Source organism: Leptodactylus fuscus, chromosome 4 (genome assembly GCF_031893055.1).
Source record: "Leptodactylus fuscus isolate aLepFus1 chromosome 4, aLepFus1.hap2, whole genome shotgun sequence".
Taxonomy (NCBI): domain Eukaryota; kingdom Metazoa; phylum Chordata; class Amphibia; order Anura; family Leptodactylidae; genus Leptodactylus; species Leptodactylus fuscus.
This window is the reverse complement of record NC_134268.1, coordinates 58,412,198-58,432,344: the sequence shown is the minus strand read 5'-3', so window position 1 is coordinate 58,432,344 and position 20,147 is coordinate 58,412,198. Positions and strand designations below refer to the sequence as shown.

The 20,147-nt window shown below is 43.4% G+C and overlaps 1 protein-coding gene across 4 annotated transcripts in view; it reads right to left on the bottom strand.

Annotated features, from left to right (window-relative positions):
* The window catches only part of LOC142200299 (transcription elongation factor A protein 1-like), a 524,101-nt gene that overhangs the window by 478,366 nt on the left and 25,588 nt on the right, over positions 1-20,147 (bottom strand). The window contains exons 1-10 of one of the 4 annotated variants that reach the window (XM_075270561.1): positions 14,303-14,563; positions 10,756-10,818; positions 8,394-8,499; positions 6,013-6,100; positions 5,142-5,293; positions 4,983-5,039; positions 3,981-4,135; positions 2,330-2,476; positions 2,058-2,129; positions 678-1,277 (exon numbers count right to left, since the gene is read on the bottom strand). The exons of 1 other annotated variant lie outside the window; for it this stretch is intronic. In XM_075270561.1, coding sequence (XP_075126662.1) covers positions 1,269-1,277; positions 2,058-2,129; positions 2,330-2,476; positions 3,981-4,135; positions 4,983-5,039; positions 5,142-5,293; positions 6,013-6,100; positions 8,394-8,499; positions 10,756-10,818; positions 14,303-14,377 — 924 coding nt within the window. In that variant the 5' untranslated portion in view covers positions 14,378-14,563 and the 3' untranslated portion in view covers positions 678-1,268. Of the gene's footprint in view, positions 1-677; positions 1,278-2,057; positions 2,130-2,329; positions 2,477-3,980; positions 4,136-4,982; positions 5,040-5,141; positions 5,294-6,012; positions 6,101-8,393; positions 8,500-10,755; positions 10,819-14,302; positions 14,564-20,147 lie in introns of those variants that run through there. 2 more of the 4 variants (XM_075270562.1, XM_075270564.1) reach the window with 2 other exon arrangements.

Sequence of the window (20,147 nt, the reverse complement as noted above, 5' to 3'; positions counted from 1 at the left end):
GTTACTTTTCAGTGTCCATGGGATGTGTCTGGTATTTCATCATGCGGCTAACCTACAAAACCCAATATAGCTGTGAATGCATTATCCAGTTTCCTGGGATGTAGATGGTGACCTCTATTTGGGACAGTAACTGACAGCTTCTGTAAAGCGTTGCAAAATATGTTGGCGCTATACAAGTAAAACAAATACCTGCTTTTGTGGTTTAGCCATATTCCCTTAAATACTGGATACCAGATACAATTTGTAGATACAGAAAAGCCGCCATGTTTTCCTAATCCTGAATGTCCCCTTAAAAGATACTCTAAAACCTGCACCTATCTTCTCCTGATCTCCTGTTATATTCAATGCCAAGGAAAGAACACAGCCATGTCTTTTTAATCTTTGGTAACAACTCTTGACTACATGAAGGCGATATTTGGAACTCCTATAGGCGTCATAGGAACGCTCAGAGAACAGCGTTCCTATGACACCTATGATTTTGGGATCCACTAAGTTGCACATTAACTTTCCCGCTAGGTGGTGTGTATATACACATTGCTGCACACCTTCAGTTTTTCTCCATAAAGTAATGAACATCCATTTATTACTTACCAATACTGATCACTTACTATATTAAAGCTCCCTCCAAAAAAGTCACAGCAAAGAAATATCAATCCAGTAATTACAAACAGTCTCAATTTTAATGAAAAGCTATAAAACAAAAAATAAGCACGACAATTTATAACGGGAATGAAAGTCAATCTAACCATGAGTTAACAAAATAACTTAATTTGGTGCCTCATAGTTAACATTTCGTATGGCATGATTAGAGAGTTTCTAACATTGATTTTCTGGGAGGAATATTTCTTTTCTTTCCACAAACCATTGCAAACTATGTACATGTTTTAGAAGAGCTCGGGGGACTGCGAGGGTGCAAGACTATCAAGCGTACAATACAATCGGGGTGTGATCTAAAGTCAACGGATTTAGAAATGTTCACGAGATGCCACAGGCGTATCCATAAAATGTAATGTGAACTGTTATAAAAAGGACCAATTTTGATTTTTCCCTCTAAACTTGCACCGTAAAAATTACGGCTTCCTCGACGGTTCAAAAGGAAATGGTTTCATCATTTCGGTCTTAAAATTCCAAAAGATCCCACAAGTTGAATCCAGCTTCAATTAAAAAAAAAGAAGAAGAAGAAAAAGGAAAAAAAAGGCAAAAAGAGTAATTTGTCTTCCCAATTACAAAACTGCCTCTTTTGTGTTTTGGTGTCAGAATAGGATTTCTTAGCAAAACTAGAAGAAGAAAAATGACAAAAACAAAAAAAAAAGTATATTATCTATACTTGTAGAACATTCACAGTTATAACAATAGGTGGTGGCATCATTTATTCTGGACACACAGGAGAATAGACAGGAGTGCGCTGGTTTTGGCCGGGGTCAGACTGCAAGCTTATAAAATCTGACAGTCATTTCAGGTGTATTAGGTATTTCTTGCTAATCTCTCCCACCCCGAAGGCTCGATCTATAATATTTGGTGTTTTCATGAGCTCATCTCCAGCAGGGAGGAACCGTAACTATTAAGATCTTCTCCCACCTTAATGAGCACTGCCCACAGACTTGTAAAGTCTGGTTGTACATTTAATATGGATTTATCAGTCATACAACCACATGTGCCCCTATGTGTGGAGTGCCCAAAGCTCTACAGGGAGCAAACCCTGGCACCTCCCCTCTGCCAAGTGACTGCTCTAGGAATCATCTGAATGGACATTAGAGCTATCACTCAGGGCAAAGTGGAGGGGCTTAAATTCATTTCAGGTCTGGGCTCTACACGCAAAGGGGCCAACTCCCGGACACTTGAAATAGCGATGCCAGTGCTATGAAACCATTAACTTCATGGTCAACCTGCATGATCGTCACCCAAGGTACTGATCTCATTTCTAGGGCCTGATCATCTGGGGTCATGCACAAGCAGTCCAGACATGGAGAAAGCAGCCTATAACAATGGAGGCAACAGACTATGCCACAGACTATAAGATGTCCCCATACCGTCCAGTACAGTAATATGGTTCTTACCTTCCACCGATTTCCACACTCATTACAGAACACAAATGTTGTCATAGGTTCATCAGCGCTGCGGGTCTGAACCTAAATAAAGAAAAATATAAGATGACAAGTCTGGACAGAACATACAACCGGTATATTCATTATTTGCATCAGTGGAATGTACAACAATAACCAGCATTACATTATTTACACGAATACAGGTGTAAAAACCATTTGATCAGAAACCAGATATAGGAAGGCAATGTGATGTGGACTGAGGAAGGGTCATTCTCACAACGTACCTGAGTGTAAGTACAGTTCTTCTTTTTGCATTTGCCGCAGGTGAATAGGTCAGTCTGCGTACCACCGGTCCTGGCCATCTGATGTTCTCGGATGGCCTCCTTTGTCAGGTTCTTTCTCATTTCTTTTAGTTCATCGCTTGCCATTTCCTGGAAACAGGTTACTGAGTGTGAATAAAATAAGTAAAAAAATATCTAAATCCTATACTCATTTACTAGTCTTTAGTTCTGGGCGGACATCCAGATCTTACTCCACCTAAATCACTGCCATGAAGCAAAGTACAGCACAATACTACATTTTACATGTAGTTACATGTTACTCTATGGTCACAGCTGCTCCAAGGTTTCTGCTGTTCTTGTCCGAGGACCAAAACAAACGACACATGGACACCAACAGACCCCATTTGCTATAATGGGATCCATATGGCGTCCGTTCTTTTAAAATGAAACCACCAGAATTGGAACACTTTTTGTCCAGCAATTTTCTTACAGTCATTGTAACAGAGTGTCCAAACGGAGACTGGGTGCAGATGAGAACCCAGCCTTACATGTGGAGGGAAAAAGTGCAGATTTTAAAACATTTGTAAAGCATGTATTTGTATTGTGACAGATTTCACCTATTAGATTACTAAGAGAAAAATCTGCAGCTGAAAGTCTAATGCAGAATGTAGTCTGAATATGTAACAAGTACTAATGTTATAAAGTAGTCAGAGGAGTAATACTCCCCCTAATAATCCTTTACTACCCTCATGCTAACACTTCTCTGCCACTCACCCAATGGGGGGTGGGGCAGTGTAAGGGAGAAGCAGGTGAAAAAGTCAGTTTTCTGGGAATTAGGTCATCAATTGAAGACCCTCAGAGGTCCAAAACCCAGAAACCCCATAGATCAGTTGTTTGAAATGGCAGCAGCACTCCCTAAATGCCATATCAGCTTCACAGGACACGTGACATTGCATTCTTTGGTCACATGGCTTGACTACAGCTCATCCCCATGCAAGTGAATGAGCTGAACTGCAATACCAAGAACAGCTGCTACAAAATGTCTGGTGCTATGCTGGGTAAGTAGTGAAGGGGTGGCAGCCCTTACTTGAACAATAACGCTTCTTCAAATGGCCGATTGGCAGGGGTCTGGCACCCTCAACCCCAGCCTTTTTTTTTTTTTTTACCGATGACCTATCCCAAGAATAAGCCAATTATTAAGCTTTGAAAAACCTCTTTAAGGTCAGGGACCCCCTTTGCGAAAACGCAGCAATTTGGTCACGGAAGAATTGCCATTGCAAAAACCCTGCATTTTACAGTACCTGCAAAGTGGATGGGATTCTGGCTAATCCTATCCACAAATTGCAGGAAAAAAATCTGCAGCAGAAATCACAGCCTGTCAATTATACCTGCCAAAATGCTACACTTCAGGATGTGGTGGCCAAGACTCTAAATAAATAAAAATCACCAAAGTAAAGCTTTACTAATGAACCTGCTTTCCGTGACTTACACTGACATCAATCCCTAATGGAAGAGAAGGTACAAGGCTCCAGGGAGAGCAGCGCTCTGTGCTAGAGGACCCAAGTGACACGAGCCACTAAGTGATTATCCATAACAAGCATATTGTCACCTTCCTTTCTCTGCAAGAAATAAGCCCACAGAGCCAGGTACTCACCTCTGCCGACATCCTCGCAAACACATCTGGGGCAATGTTACCGCAAAGTACATTTCGCCTCAAGTTGGGATTTTTCGCATCCTTCAGGTTAGCAATTCTACTTCGAACTCTGTTCTTATATTTTGCATCTGTATTCTTAAATTCTTGGTAAACAGGTACAGAGGAGTCAAGAAATAACCTAGTACATAGTGAACACCCTGTATATATGCATTTCTAGACAGATCCCACAACCAGTGAAGTCAATGAGTGTGGGTATAACATGTACAGAACCCCACCAGTGCCATAGAAAATAAATAGAGCAGCAGCAGACATGTCTGGCCCCTGCTCCATCCAAACCCTTTACTTGTAAAATGAGAAGAAATAGGGTGGTCAGGATGGGACCTGAATGGCCAAGTATTTATCGTCTATCTTGTAGATAGGTGATAAATATCCACTGTGGCACAACCCCGTTAATAGACTTAGGCTATGCAACATTTCACTCTAACTTCAGGAGAAAAACTTGAAGCTAAGCAAGCAAGAGTAACGGGGTTCTTTAAGAGTCACCTACCCTAGGACAGGCTTTCAATAGCTGACTGGTGGGGTCCAAGCCATGCTGATCAATTGTTTAAAAAGACTGCAGTATTTGGGAAAGCGTTATAATTTCTTCACCTAAAGTTTAACTCCCATTTGGGGAGTGGGGTTGGGCGACCATTTTTGTAATATACTGTATTTCTTGGACCACACCCCCAAACTTGGGAGGAAATGCGGGTTGCGCCTTATAATGAAGTCTGAATGTGAGATGGGGAAAGGAGCCTGCAGCGACAAGAGTGATGTGAGGCTGCAGGCCCTGGGCTGGGAGGAAAGTGTGTCCAGACAGTGCAAGCAGCTACCATAGCTATTGGGACTCCATTGTAATGTACAGTAGAGACCCAGAGCTAATGCCTGCGATCAAAGGCTGAACTCATATTGTAACACTATGAAATATCATCTAGACATATTACAAAACATGAAGAAAAAGGATATCTTCTTCAATCTGGGCGCCAAGTTCTTCATCATCTGCTCCAATAGTAATGTAGTCATCTACAAGAGATACACCAATGAAATACAATTTGATCTGTACAATGTGCACCATCCAAATGATAAAATACATATAGTGTATACATCTGCATTTGCAGCACTCACCTCCTGTTTTAAGAGCTGTAGCAAGTAACTCTCTACACTTGATTCTCACAGGGTCCGAGGTGCTGGGAGCTCGAGGGAAAGACGTAATGAAAGATTCAGATGGGGCCCCACATTCTTCTTTCCGCCCACTGGAGCTACTGCTGGAACTGCTGCTGGAGATCGTAGTAAAGTAAAAGTGTTACTTGCAACATGGACATTCACCACTGACCTAGGCGTTCTAGATGAACTTCATTCACTGGAAACGAACATGCAAATAAGTCCTCCTTGATGGAAAAAAAAGAAAACTTGCACTAACACCACCTTTTGAAAAACACCACCTATAGATCAATGCTTAGTTTTCTAAGATTAAAGCCAAACCAGAACATCTCCTCCAGAAGGAAGACAATCAGTGTAAAACTATCATATGAGTTTGGCTAGGTATGGGGGGGGAGGGGGGATGAGGAGTGGGGACAGTCGAGGGTCACAATGGGTACTAAGTCTCCTTAGGAAAAATTGCCTTTGCAGGCTACCTTGTAGTGTGTAGAGTTTTACAGAACATACATGCCCCACTAAAAGGGGGTCAGAAACCTTCGGCACTCCAGCCGTTGTCAAACTACAACTCCCAACATGCTCCATTCACTTCCATGGGAGTTCCAAGAACAGCACAACAAGTATGCATGCTAGGAGTTGTAGTTTGACAACAGCTGGAATGCCAAAAGTTGCCTACCCCTGCTCTACCAAATATATTTAACCAGGAGGACAAAAAGTAAGATCTGAAGGGAGTGGTACTCTGATAAAACTAGAAGTCAAATTCCTTCAAAGATTTTTGTCTGAAATGTTTCTCCTATAGAAATCATAGAAATAGTTGTACATAGCAGTAATGGCAGAATACCTCTCCTCCTTTGCTTCAGGACTGTTTTGTGCAGGAGGTGGCTGCTCTTTCTTCTTTTCCTCTGTATCTTTTTCAGATGATGGTCCATCTAGATAAAATTGGGGAGAAAAAAAAAAAAAAGATTAAGCTTCTAAAAGGATTGGTTTACCAATGGGACAAAACAAGGTTAAATAAGATGGAGACAGATATATCTTACTATATACCTTTAATACCGCCCCACGGAGCACAAGCAGTGGAGGGGCGGTATTAAATGTATGACATAGGGGGTGCTCGGAGGCCTTGGGGAACGCTCAGGGTGCTCCATGGGGTTAATTAGCATAAAGAAATAAAGTGGTTTAAAAAAGCGGCGCGGACAACAGAAAAACTAAAGGTCGTAGTAGAATAGCTGTTTATTCAGACATGTGTTTAGCTCAAAAGCACTTTTTCCAATGATAGACTCCCTTTAACCCATTTATGCCTAGAGTTCCAGTATTACACCTGAAAAGATGCAACTTCAGGCATAAATGGGTTATAAGGGGTTCATCTCACAAAGACAACCCCTGTCCATATGCCCCATTAGAGGACAAAGAGATCCTGGAAAGAGGCTCCTAAGTCAGAACAAACAGCAACTCAGTATGAGCTGCCGTTCACCTGTATGCCCAGCAATGCCTGCCTGGCAGCCATTTTTATAAGGGAGCCTTCACACGGAGTTACGCTGCGCTCATTCTGTACGTAAAAACACGTTCAGAGTGAGCGGCGTAAGAAGCAGCTCCCATTGAATTGAATGGGAGCCGGCATACGTGCGCTCTCCACTGAAATCAATGGGAGGCTTTTTTCCCTATGTATACGCGCGTAATACATTGAAAGCAATAGGGAAAAAAGCCTCCCATTGATTTCAATGGGGAACGCAAGTATGCCGGCTCCCATTCAATTCAATGGGAGCTGCTTCTTACGCCACTCATTCTGAACGTGTTTTTACGATCAGAATGAGCGCAGCGTAACTCCATGTGAAGGCTCCCTAACAGGTTGTCTCAGATATGACAAGCCATTGAAAATGTACTTAAATTTACTGACTTATGTTTTTTATATTTATATGGAATTGACACATAATTTTTTTTACACCCCAACAGAAAAACAAATCTTTGACTTGATCATCAGAAAAATAAAATCACACAAATATTAAAAAGTATGCCAACACAAATAAAAGATGAATATGAAAGTGTGGCAATGATTGTGGTAATTACACACCCGGGAGACCAAATCTAACGCCACGGATATAGATCAATATATGTATAAGCTAGAGACTTGAAAAACAGAAATATTTGTGCACTTACCATTGCCCAATATTGCACTATACAAACATTTGCACAAGCTTGTATATGTACAGTGCACTCTGCTGGACACGTTGAAGTACTACAAGTCATGTTATATACAGTATGTAGCATAGCTAACAGACATCTGAATGTTGTACTACAGATGAATAATGACAACTACAGTAATATGGTTATTTGATGGCCTGGACTGATCAGTCTTACCGTGAGTGCAATATTGATAATTGCAGAAACACTCTTATTTGACCTATAAAGCTGGGGCCACATGGAGTGTGATCAGAGCAGGATATATGCTGGCTGCCATTGACCATAACTCAACGGTAGATGAAAGTTATACACATCCCATCCACATGCTCCAACTACAACCTGCAGTGCAAAGTGACTTGTGCTGCAGGTTTTCTATATACAGAATGTCATTTATTCGGGCAGATTTTACCAACAGATTTAAACTTTTGCAATGCTATGAAACGTGTGGGACTGCTGCAGAGACGTCTGCAACTATATCTACATAATCCCGTTTTTTTTTTTCTTTTTGCCTTGGCAGCTTGCCAGAGAACACACTGCAGAAGTTTCCCATAGTGTTGCTTTAGCCTAAAGGTAAATGATCAAGCCTCTGTATTTTTACACATTTACTGATCAATATCCCCGAGTGTAGCCCGGTATTAGATGAGTCTCCCAGAAGAATGAGTCAACAGGATTACAGAAAAAATTATAATTATATATAATTATTAGCAATTATCAAGCATTTTTAATAGGTTTATGTTTATGCTTTTAAATACTTGTGTGAATTTTAGTACAATCAAGGAGGCAGAGCAACTAGGACAAAAAAAATAAAAAAAATAATAGGTGTCCTGCTCGATCACACCGCCTGTCTGATTCAGTGGCAGAACCCAATGGCGCGAACCACTTCATAGATTAGATCCAATCATCTGAGCTTGAAGGGGAAAAAAACAACAAACCTTCAAAGTTTCTTATTTACTCCATTTTATGTTGGCCTTTTAGTTAGACTTCTACACGGTACACCACAATAGTCAGACAGAAAAAAAGCCAATAAAAGCAGGTTTCGATTACCAAGCAGTTTCTTCCAGGATTTGATGAGTGATTTAGCAAGAGAGGTGACATCTTCATCAGAGCTCTGCTTACGGATGGCGTTTACAGACATTCCAATTCGGGTAGACTGTCAAAAACAGAAGCATAAAAAAACCACTTTGTGATTATCTGATAATAATAAGTAAGGTGCAAAAAAGCCAAAAACATACATCAAGGTTTATAACATTAAAAGGGATGTTCCCCACTAAAGGCCCTATTAGACAGGGCGATATAGTATGCAATTGTCAGGAACGAATGCTCATTCCCGATAAGATCTCCATTTACACGATGAAGAAGGGTTGGATCAGGGCTTGTTCACATCTGCGCCCAGTCTCCGTTCATGCAGGTTTCCGTTTCCTGCACAAAACTGAGCAGGCGACGGAAACCTGCAGGACTCTTTCATACCCATTCATTTGAAGGAGTATGAAATGTGTCCAGCTGTGAGCAACCACACAATGTACAGAGCAGTCTGCTTTTGGCACACTGAGCTACTGCAAACACCATAATTCTTGTGATCACTGGGGTTGCCAGATGACAGATTTCCCCCACCCACCCCCCCATCAATCTGAGACGGACAAACTATTATAACAATATGGAGGAATCTGGAAGCTTTGTGGACATGATATAGGAATAAGACATGTGGAGCAATTGTATTAAAGACAAAAGAAACCTGAGGACTAATATTCTCGTAGCTGACACCATGGTTATGGGCCCCTGGTTTACCAGGTTCTACTGAACAGACTAGATTACTACTTTTTCAAATTTAGTCCTAATCATATTAAACCTTCCAACCCCCCTCCCCCATCTAAATGGATTTGCCACCTGTCACTATGTCCAGAATCATCAGGTATGGGTGTGCTCTCCACATTACAAACTAATGGAAAAATACACTTCAAGAAAGGAATAAGGTGCGGCATACAGGAAGGATGCAAAAACATGAACCACAATCGCTTTTCTTCACCTTTCTGAAAAAGCAGGTAGATGTGCTAGAAGTGGCGGGGTAGCCCTTCATGTGTGCGCTTATGCTGCACTCCAAGAGACCAATTTCACAGGCTCTGTTTAATTGGTGTCGCAAAGCCTAGGAGATCCATTATGATCAACTGATCCGGTGTCTATCCATTTCCAGAAGCGGAATTTCATTGATACTCTACCATTCTTACCCGTCTTCCTTCCAGGCTTCTTCCTGCGGGACAGCTCCTCCCCATTTTCTGACTACAGGTGCGCTAAAGTCCCAATGCTGCTCTGCAGTCGATAATCCACCTCTACAGTGCAGCTTCAATGCCTGGGTAATAGAGGGGGATCATCGGCTACAGAGCACAGAGCAGCGCTGGGACAATAGTGCACCAAATCCGAAAAGAAGGAGAAGCCGTCCCGCAGGAGGAAGAGGCAAGTATATTATATGGCTGGGATCGGTAGATAGGGAAGGGCTAGTATTGGTGGGATAGCTAGAGAGACAGGGAGGGGGTGTACAGGAGGAAGAATTCAGGTGAGAGGGAGCTACTGTGGAAGTTACATAGCAGGACGCTGAACCATATAAACAAATGCAGAAGATACCTGGAGCTGCCAGAGACACCCAGAAATCCCAGCTAAAGGTATATAAGTGCATTTATTAAACCATTACTAGCACTAAGACTTTTTTTTTTCTCCCAGAAAACCCCTTTAAGGCTGAGGCCTCACGTTGCAGAAACACAGCTTTTTTTCCTTGGTGCAGATTTTTTGAGCCAAAACAAAGAAAGGTTACAAAAGGAATGGGGAATATATAGGAAGTTCTTCTCCCTTCTGCTCAAGCCACTCCTGGCTTTGGCTCAAAAAAAAAACAAAAAAAAAAACACGCAGCAAAATCTGCAAGAAAAAAAAAAAAAACACCTTCGTTTCCGCAACATGGGGCCTTAGCCTAACACCTACCCCTTCCCTAGACACAGGTCTTGTCTGCCGTACCACACACAAAGAAGGTTTTGCTGACATTCATAACTAGTTTACAGATTTTGCTGCTTTTTTGAGCCGAACTCAGGAGTGGTTACAGAAGGGAGTTGGAAATATAAGGGAATCACTTATACTTCTCCCTTCTGCTCAAGCCACTCTTGGCTTTAGTACAAAAAAGAAAAAAAAAAACTGAAGGAAAATCTGAAAAAAAAAAGCCACTTTTCCATAACATGGGGCCTTAGGTGAAAGGAGATTTCGGGATTTTTAATACTGATGACCTCTTAGAACAGATCGATCAATCAATAGGGGTGCTACAGATCAGCAGGATAAAAAGACCACGGTGCTCACAAACACCACAGCCTGTGCCGATGACATCGTTGACTGGGTATGTACAAGATTTTTTTTCCTTTTAGAAACTCACCTGAAGAAGCTCCAAAGTCATTGGAAGGTTTTTAAGTTCTTTAAGTAAATCTAAAGCGCCAACCTATAAAGAATACAACAGGAAAAAAATATTATAAACAATAAAACCAAACATAAAGGAAAGGTACAACAAGTTAACTTATCTGACTTGATCACCATGCCCATAGTAGCACAAGGACAAAGAGCACAGCTATTTGGAGGCACAGATCAGAGGTAGTGGACCTCATGTAGTCACTGCTACTCTGTACTCCAAACACCAGACAGTTGTACACAAAGTTAACAGGTGGTTTTAGCTTTACGCTACAAAAATGGAATTTATGGCTTTGTAGATCGTAGTCAGGTGGGGTAGACACTTAGTGGTAGTGTGCCACGTGCATTATAAAACACTCCAGCAACGTAAATGAAATGAGTGAAACGGTTTGTTAAGGGCTCGTTCACATCTGCGTCCCAGTCTCCATTCTCCAGGTTTCCGTTTCCTGCCTCAAATTGGTCAGGAGACAGAAATCCACAGTCATTTTTCAAACCCATTCATTTGAATGGCTTTGGAAAGTGTCTGGCCGTGAGCGCCGGTGAGCGTTTTGTGCTCTCCACGGCGAATCAGGTTTTTGTTTTTTTTTTTAACTGGACACAAAGTCGGACATGCAGGACTCTGTGTCCGGTTAAAAAAAAAAAAAAAAAAAAAGGTTTAGCCACACAGAGCACAAAACGCTCACGGCTGAACACTGACTGCCAGGTTTCCAACTTCTGTCGGCAGAAGACGGAAACCTGAAAACGTAGATCGGGCGCTGGTGTGAACCCAGCGTAACCTGTAAACCAAACACTAAATCACAAACTATGTAAGGGCTCGTGTTTTTTTTTAGGGGCGGCTAGCTGCAATGGGATGCCGTCGTGGCATCCCTCTCCTGATTAGGCCCGTCTCTAGCCGCAGAATCCACAGCAACATAGGGTATGTTGCTTCTTTTTTCTGTTAGCTAGTGGGAAAAAAAAAAAGCGAGCGGAAGTCAATGGGAGCCATGTATGCAGGCGGATTCCATGGCAAAAAACTCAGTGTGAACATATGCTTAGGCTGGGTTCACATGGGGATTTTTGTACCGGATTTTCACATGGAGGCTGCCTCAGAATCCGGTCCAAAAAACGGCTAGCCGCGACTGTATGCTGGTGCAGTGCACTGACATCCAATCGCGGCATTCCGCTCCGGATTATGCCCAAATGAAGGAGGCCAGTTCTGAGAGAATGTTCGCATCACGGACACTGCAATAGAATCCGCGGCAAGAAAGGGCAGGCTGCTTCTTTTTTCCGTGAGTGGGAAGAAACCGCTGAACGGATCCCAGTGAAGTCAATGGGAGCTGGTTTTTTGAGTTGGATTCCGCATCAAAATCCAGTCCAAAAAGAAAACGCTGTGTGAACCCAGCCTTAAAGTTCTGGTGCTCTACAAGGCAATACCACATGTAAAGAATATCTAAGCGGATCCTTACTGAGGCACAAAACACTAATAAAATCATACAAAGACGCATGGAGTATCCAGTCCAAAGAAGGATGACAGCTATACTAGATACAACTATATAAGATCACTGAAGAATACAAAGATCAAGGCAAACACTGAAAAGATAAGAGATAAGATAATCCTGTAATAGTTCCACCATGGGGAAATAGCAGCAGGGATAGTACAGTAGTATATAGTGAGAGAGAACACAAGCTCATCGCAGATAGAGAGATACTAGGAGTCAGAGCAACTAAAAAAAGAAAAAAAAAACTTCAGGATCATTTAGTTCTCTGTGTGAAGTGATGATGAGAAGCTTTACTGTTTTGCATTGTAAAGACTGTAGACAACTTTGCAGAAAGAATTGACAAGTCAGTTTGGGGATAAGATTTAGTGAAAATCTTATTCAATAAGCTAATGTCTCGTGTCTCATCCTTGTCCTTCTTACAATCCGATTAATGACCGGGTTAAAGTTGAACTTAGATTTGGTCACAAATCATCTTATAAGGTGGTGCAGGAGAGGAGTGTACATGTATATACACTACGGGATCAGTGAAAGTACTAGAAGGCTCCCATAAGTCCCGTCACTGTATCAGGGTCACATCTGTATCACCCACATGAGTGCCGGATGTACCGACATATAGACAAGCCTTACCTGCGGCTGTAGTGTTTATGCTCAGCTGATAGGAATTGGTTTTAGACTCTAAATAGTTAGGTTCTGTTCACACTGTGCAGCAAGGGAAAGCTTTTGTACTTACACCAGAACTGAAGACCAACAGGGGTCTTACACCCAGGACTCTCACCAACCAGCTGTGAAGACGCAACAGCACTCCCGAAAAACCACTTCTGCTTCACAGGCCGTGTGATGTCATGGTCATCAGACATATGCCCTGTTCACAGCTCAGTCCCATTCAAGTAAATGGGCTGAGCTGCAATACCAAGAAAAGCCACTAGAGAAAGGTACAGCACTGAACTTTGTAAGTAGTGAAGTGGCTGCAGCGCTCACCCAAATGCTGTAAGCTCTTCAAACAGCCAATCAGCAGGAGTCCTGAGTGTCAGACCACCGTTGACCTTTAAAGGATGACCTATCATTAGTATTAATCCTACTGACATATCCCACCGACTTACAGCGAGATACTTATGTGGACAGCGCCTTAGTCTGTGTCCATGTCTGCACAGTTAGGGCTAGTTCACATGGCAGAAACCTGAATGAATAGGCCTAAGCAGGAGGGGGTCTCGAGCCATGGACGCCACAGCGGACTCAGCCGCAGAATCCACGGGAAGATAGGGCATGTCGCTTCTTTTACCCGCTCGCTGAAAAACAAACAAACAAAAAAAAAACAAAAAAAAAAAACACTAGCGGGGAAAAAAAAGGGAGCGACTCCCATTGAAATGAATGGGAGCCTTTTTTTGCAGGTAGATTTTGCATCAAAATCCACATGCAAAAAAAACCTGTGTGAACATACTTATAGGAAGAGAATAATGAAGAGATGGAAGCAGAAAACTGTGAAATGATGGACACAGACAACACCGGACAGACCTGGCCTGACCCGGAGCCCGGCAGTACCGCACACAGTAACATGGCACACCGCACTGCTTTGCCTGGATTTATTTTTTGGAGAATTTATAATGATACTTCTCCCTCGGATGTCTCTCTGCCCCATTCCAGAGTACAAGCTTCTGCCTGCAGGGGGGGCAGACTGTTCACATGACATAAACCCCATCCTTTTACAGACAGAGCACTGACAAGCTCCAGGATTTCTGGTATTTCCAATGGCAATGCCGCTGTCTCAGGCTGCTGTAAAGACTGACAGCCTAGTGACAGTGTGAACAGAGCCCTACCGTCAGAACAGCTATCCAGAGTAGATGAGGGCTGCTGATGATGATGATGATGATGGTAACCTTCAGTAAGCTGCCTGTACTCTGCAGGGGACATGGCCTGTGCAGTGCTTCTCTCCTCAGGTGACCCCGCTATCCTCCAGCACACTCCTCATCACCAGGTTACCCGCCTTGCCCCTCTAATAGGGGGCGCCCCCTTCTGTCCATTCACACGCTGAGCAGGACTCACCGTGTTCTTCTTCTGCACCATCCGCTCCATCTTCTTGGCGATGCGGATGATCTCCTCCCCGCCGGCCGCGCTCATCTTGACTCTCCTCGGACCGCAGCACCGCTCTCACACACCCCCGAGCCGAGATCACAACGCTTAGAATGACAGGTACTTTCCCGCTTACAGCGTCCTCCACACACCCCGACCGGAAGCTGCTCCCGACACTGCTGGAAAGCGATGCCGCTGCTATGTTGTCGTTAGACGCGGGCTCTGCCTCTTCCTGTTATGGCACCATAGAGTGTGCCCTCAGTTACATACAGACGCGCCTATCCTGGCTGCCTGTCCTCACAAGAGTCTCGAATATCTATGCGACACCTAGCGGCCGGAGGTGGAAGCGCACTGTACCTTCTTGCAGCAAGTGCGTCAGGCCGCTTTGTGATGGCGCTGCAGACCTGCTGTATGATATAAAGAGGAGGGTGTCAGATTCTCTAGGCAGCAGGATTATCATTAGGCAGCATTTCCGATAAAACTATGAAGGACAATTCCCACTGGCATCATGGCTTCCATACATAACAGCAGCTTTGTTGTGCTGCATACAGATAGCGCTCCACAGAAGTCAGCAACCTTCTGCACTCCAGCTGTTGTGAAACTACAACTCCCAGCATGCACACTTGCTCTGCTGTTCTTGGAGTTCCCATGGAAGTGAATGGAGCATGCTGGGAATTGTAGTTTGACTGCAGCTGAGAGCTGAAGGTTGCTGACCCCTGGGTTTAGGCTGTGTTCACATCTGCATCACAGGCTCTGTCAATGCTGTTTTTTTGATAAAACAATACTGAAACTCAGCAGACCACGATTATAAGGCTAGGCAGACACGGTGATTCAGATCACAATACATCATTCTTTCTACATCACATGTAATAAAAGTAAAGGTACATTCACATTGGCATACTTTGTCTTGTTTCCCTGTCAGTACGTCTTTGGAGTGTGGAAGGAAACCAACACAAACACGGGGAGAACGTACAAACTCCTTGCAGATGTTGTCCTGGGTAGGATTGAAACCCAGGACTCCAGCGCTGCAAGGCTGCAGTGCTAATCACAGACCACCATGCTGCTACATTGGTGTAATTTAATTGGTCCATCGGGTCTATTGTAGAAGAATGGATTAAACATCAAAAACTGATCCATCTAATAATGAATATTCCAATGTACCCCATTGACTATAAAGAGATCTGTTGGGTATCCATTTTTTTCACCCTGACATCACTGGATGAAAAAGTCAGACTTGCAAGATGTCATCTGCAATTTCATGGACTCCTATACAGATGGGAGTCGCTCCCATGTGTCTTCAGCTGAAGTTTTCTTTGTTTTACTTACCAAGCAGTTACATACATTGTACAGCGGATGTGATTGGTTTTGTAGCTCAGTCCTATTCACCTGAAAGGGACTAAGCTACAAACTAGTCATGTGACCTATGTATGGGAGATGTCATGTCCTGTGAAGTGGAAGCACTACTACTCCTTTGATCATCTGTGGGGTTTCAGGTATCAGACTCCCACCAATCCAATATTTTAATTTCGAAAAAACCCTTTAACAATATGCCACTCACAACTGCCCCTACGGCAAATTGACAATCCCATATAAACATACGCACGTTACCTCTGTTAAGCATGCTGGGACATCTGTCCTCGGACATCTTCTTCAGCATTTATGCATCTGAGCATACAGTAGTTATATAGTTGTCTTCTTTTATTTTTTTAACAAACTACTTGATCACTAAAACTGTTCAGACAGTTGAGGCATAAAAATTTGAGGGTGTACAGAGCTATCAGGGGCACAGAATGTGAAAGCCGATAGTGCACTGAATTCAGCGCACTGTTGGCTTTCTAGCCACATGTGCCCCAGGGTTTTAAGCTGACCTTTGGGAAGTTGTCCCCTCTCCAGTTTCACGGGGCTGAAGACAGAAACCCAGTGACATGGCCCAGGGCGGACAAGTGTGAACACCCCCTTAGTTTTTTTTTGTTTTTTTAAGAGTCCAGACATACCCACAGACTGGATCTAAAGCTATAGCAAGCTGTAGTTTATTCCCACATAAAGGAATAAAAGCCTGTGCCAGCACAAGGAGGTGCATTATTGCTTCAGTCTATATACCATGGATACGGATGAGGATTTGTCCTTACCCTCCAGCTACTGGGCTTTAGACTTGTTTGCTGTACTGCTCCGCCCGCTCGTTTCTAAAGTAGGAGCACCTATTTTTCTAAAAGCTGTGAAGTTGAGATATCTGTACATGGCTCTTTTCCGCTACAGATTATCTGCAGAAATGCGGCATATTTCACCAATTGTATGAAAATCCACATGAAAGTCCACTTTTGAAATAGATTTTTTCCAAATGTATGTTGGAAAATGGCGGACAAAGAAAAACATTAAACATTTCCTTATTTCAGTCTATCCCAGATTTCCTACGGACAAAGAGCAACATTCCTGAGATCCTGTCTACACCGCCCTCTGTTTGTATACATAGTGCCTACAGCTGTGACATCACATCGACCAGATCACTGCAGCCTATACTGGCCTCAGCGGTATACAGTAAGGACTTTGATAGGCTGGAGCTGTCATGCTGACACAAAGTATACAGAGAGAGATAGTGACAGGAGCCATGAGGCAGGAATACCTGCGAGGAGAGAGGTTCGGCAGTCCGTCCCAATTGAGACTCGGGGCTGCTCGGTGCCTTTTGGCCCAGCAGTCTTGGAGAGAGGTCGGGAGCCCATTCCCTTTTGGGATGGGCACCTACGCCAGAAAAGCATCCTTTACACATTTTTTTTTTTTAGGGGGCGTTCACACTACCGTCGGTGTCCGACATGTAGTGTCCGCTCCTAGTGTCCGCTCCAAATCTGTCACGGACACTAGGAGCGGACACTAGATGTGTCCGTGACACCTGTCATTCACTTGAATGGGCATCGGGTGCGTTCTTTTGCACTCCGTGCCCGTCCTTCCCTGTCCGCAAGAGAAGATGTCCGACTTCTCAAGCGGACAAAAAAGTCGGACATCTTCTCTTGCGGACAGGGAAGGACGGGCACGGAGTGCAAAAGAACGCACCCGATGCCCATTCAAGTGAATGACAGGTGTCACGGACACATCTAGTGTCCGCTCCTAGTGTCCGTGACAGATTTGGAGCGGACACTACATGTCGGACACCGACGGTAGTGTGAACGCTCCCTAAGTGGCACTCCCACTTTTTCGTGCACTGGGTGTGAGAGATGGCACAGTTAGAGGACTTCGATAAAGAAAAAAAATGTGCGAGGAGAGAGGTGAGTATAGGCTTTTTTTTTATTCTAAGGGTCCATTCACACAGTCCATTCTGTTAGTGAACTACTAGCATCATGGATCAATATGATGCAAGGAATCTGGGTGTCCATAGGAAATGGTGACATTGTATGGTCCAGCTGTTCCAGACCATTTTGCACGCGTGCAGGAGATCATAAAGAGGACTTTTCATTTGCTCTAAGAGCGGGAGTATTATATATCATGGCAAAGCTGACAGTACACCAAATTCAGTTTTGCAAGCATCTGCCTCAGTTCCAGAGATATCACTGCACTGTCAGAGGGGCTAACCTCACAGTGCAGTGTTATCGGTGGGCGATGAGGAACAAGACAAGATATAACAAGACTGTAGAAGTTTACCATTATGGGGGCATTCCTCACTGCCCATAGATGAAGCTGAGCTGTGGGGACGGCCCCTCTGACATTGCAGTGATATTGGTTGTCAAAACTAATGGCACCAATATCTCTGGAATTGAAGTGCTTACCTGCAAAACTGAAAGTGCGCTGAATTCAGCGCACTGTTAGCTTTGGAATCGTATCTAATGCTCACTATTTTAGAGGGCATGAAAGGTTCTCCTTAAGCGGACAGCAAAATCCGACATGTAGGTTTTTGCTGTCCGCTTGAAAAGTCGGACATCTTTGGGAACGGACAGTTAAGGACAGGCACGGACAGTAAAAGAACACACCCGATGTCCATTTAAATCAATGCAAAATGTCACGGACACAGCTAGTGTCCGATGCTAATGTCCGCACAAGATTTTGAACGGACATTAGCAGCGGACACTAGCTGTCGGACACCGACGATAGTGTGAATGCTCCCTTACATATGACAGCAAAGGACATTTACCTGCATGGACAGGTAAGTCACTTTCATACAGTAGTATTTTTGTTGAAATTTTGGATCAGTATTTTTATGCCAAAATCAAAATTGGAACCTATATATAGAAAAAGTCTTAGGGCCCCTTCACACAGAGTTTACGTTCCGTGTATTCTGTATACGCTCCGCTCATTTTGTTCATTTTGCAAGTGTAAAAATACACGTGTAAAATGTAGTTAGCCATTGAGTTCAATGGCTTTTTTGTCTAATGCGCGTCTTTCTGCACGTGCGCAAAAAGACGCGCGTTATACGAACATGCCATTGAACTCAATGGCTAACTACATTTTACACATGTAAAATGTACAGAATACACGGTACCTCTTCTGTGTTTTGGACCCACTCCTGGTTTGGACTTGCATATACAGATAAGTAGAACACTGTCCAGAATACTGCCATGCTAAGAGAAGATCTAGACTTTCCAGACTTTCTTTAGCAACGGCCTTAGCTGTTACTCCCCCCCCAACCCCCCCCCCCCCCACACACACACACACACACTATATAGCCTCCGTGCCATGTGATGTAGGTGTTAATGTGTTAGCTGCACAATCCGTCTCAGATAATAGAGGCAGCCTTATTAAAGTCATAGAGTTATAGCCAACAATTCACATGTAGCTACCTAATCACATGAGCCCTGAAGAAAGTCATACAACCATTTGGGGCAACTTACAGCTGTGGCCTTCTCCTGAAAATTCTAGAAGAGTAGACAAGTATGGTGTAAACTAAGCCTTAGGCCTCCTGCACACAACCGTAGTGGTTTTTACTGTGTGCAAATACTTGTCCACAAAAAAACATGTCAGTCGGTATGTCATCTACAATCATGGATCCACGAAAAGATTTATATGATCCCCTACACTTGTATGTGCCACAAATGCAGACACAAATAGGACATGCTTCATAATTTGAGTTCCTTCGATACTGCATGGACACACATCTGTAAAAAATGCAGTTGTGTCTGGCCCCATAGAATTGCATGTATCCATATTTTGATCCAAAATTGTGGATCAAGAGTATGGTTGTATAAGATAAGATAAGATAATCCTTTAATAGTCCCACAGTGGGGAAATTTCAGTATGTTTCAGCTGCATAGTAATACAGATACATAATAATATACAGTAAATATTGCAGAAGTAGTAGACACACATATGCTGAGAAAGATATACTAGGAGTCCTAAGGAACAGAGCAGCTAAGGAACAGAGAAGAAAGAAGGAGGACATTCATAATCATTAGTTCTCTATAAAGGAGGCCTTAAAGGATTCCTCCTCTTTCAGAAAATGATGTTAGGGTGAATTCACACTGAGTAAACGCTAGCTTATTCTGAACGTAAAACACGTTCAGAATAAGCGGCGTCTAAAGCAGCTCCATTCATTTCTGTGGGAGCGGGGATACGAGCGCTCCCCATAGAAATGAATGGGCTGCTTCTTTCACTCCGTGCAGTCCCATTGAAGTGAATGGGGAGTGCCGGCGTATACGGCAAGCTCTGCTCATGCCGGAGCGTACACGCCGGCACTCCCCATTCACTTCAATGGGACTGCACGGAGTGAAAGAAGCAGCCCATTCATTTCTATGGGGAGCGCTCGTATCCCCGCTCCCATAGAAATGAATGGAGCTGCTTTAGACGCCGCTTATTCTGAACGTGTTTTACGTTCAGAATAAGCTAGCGTTTACTCAGT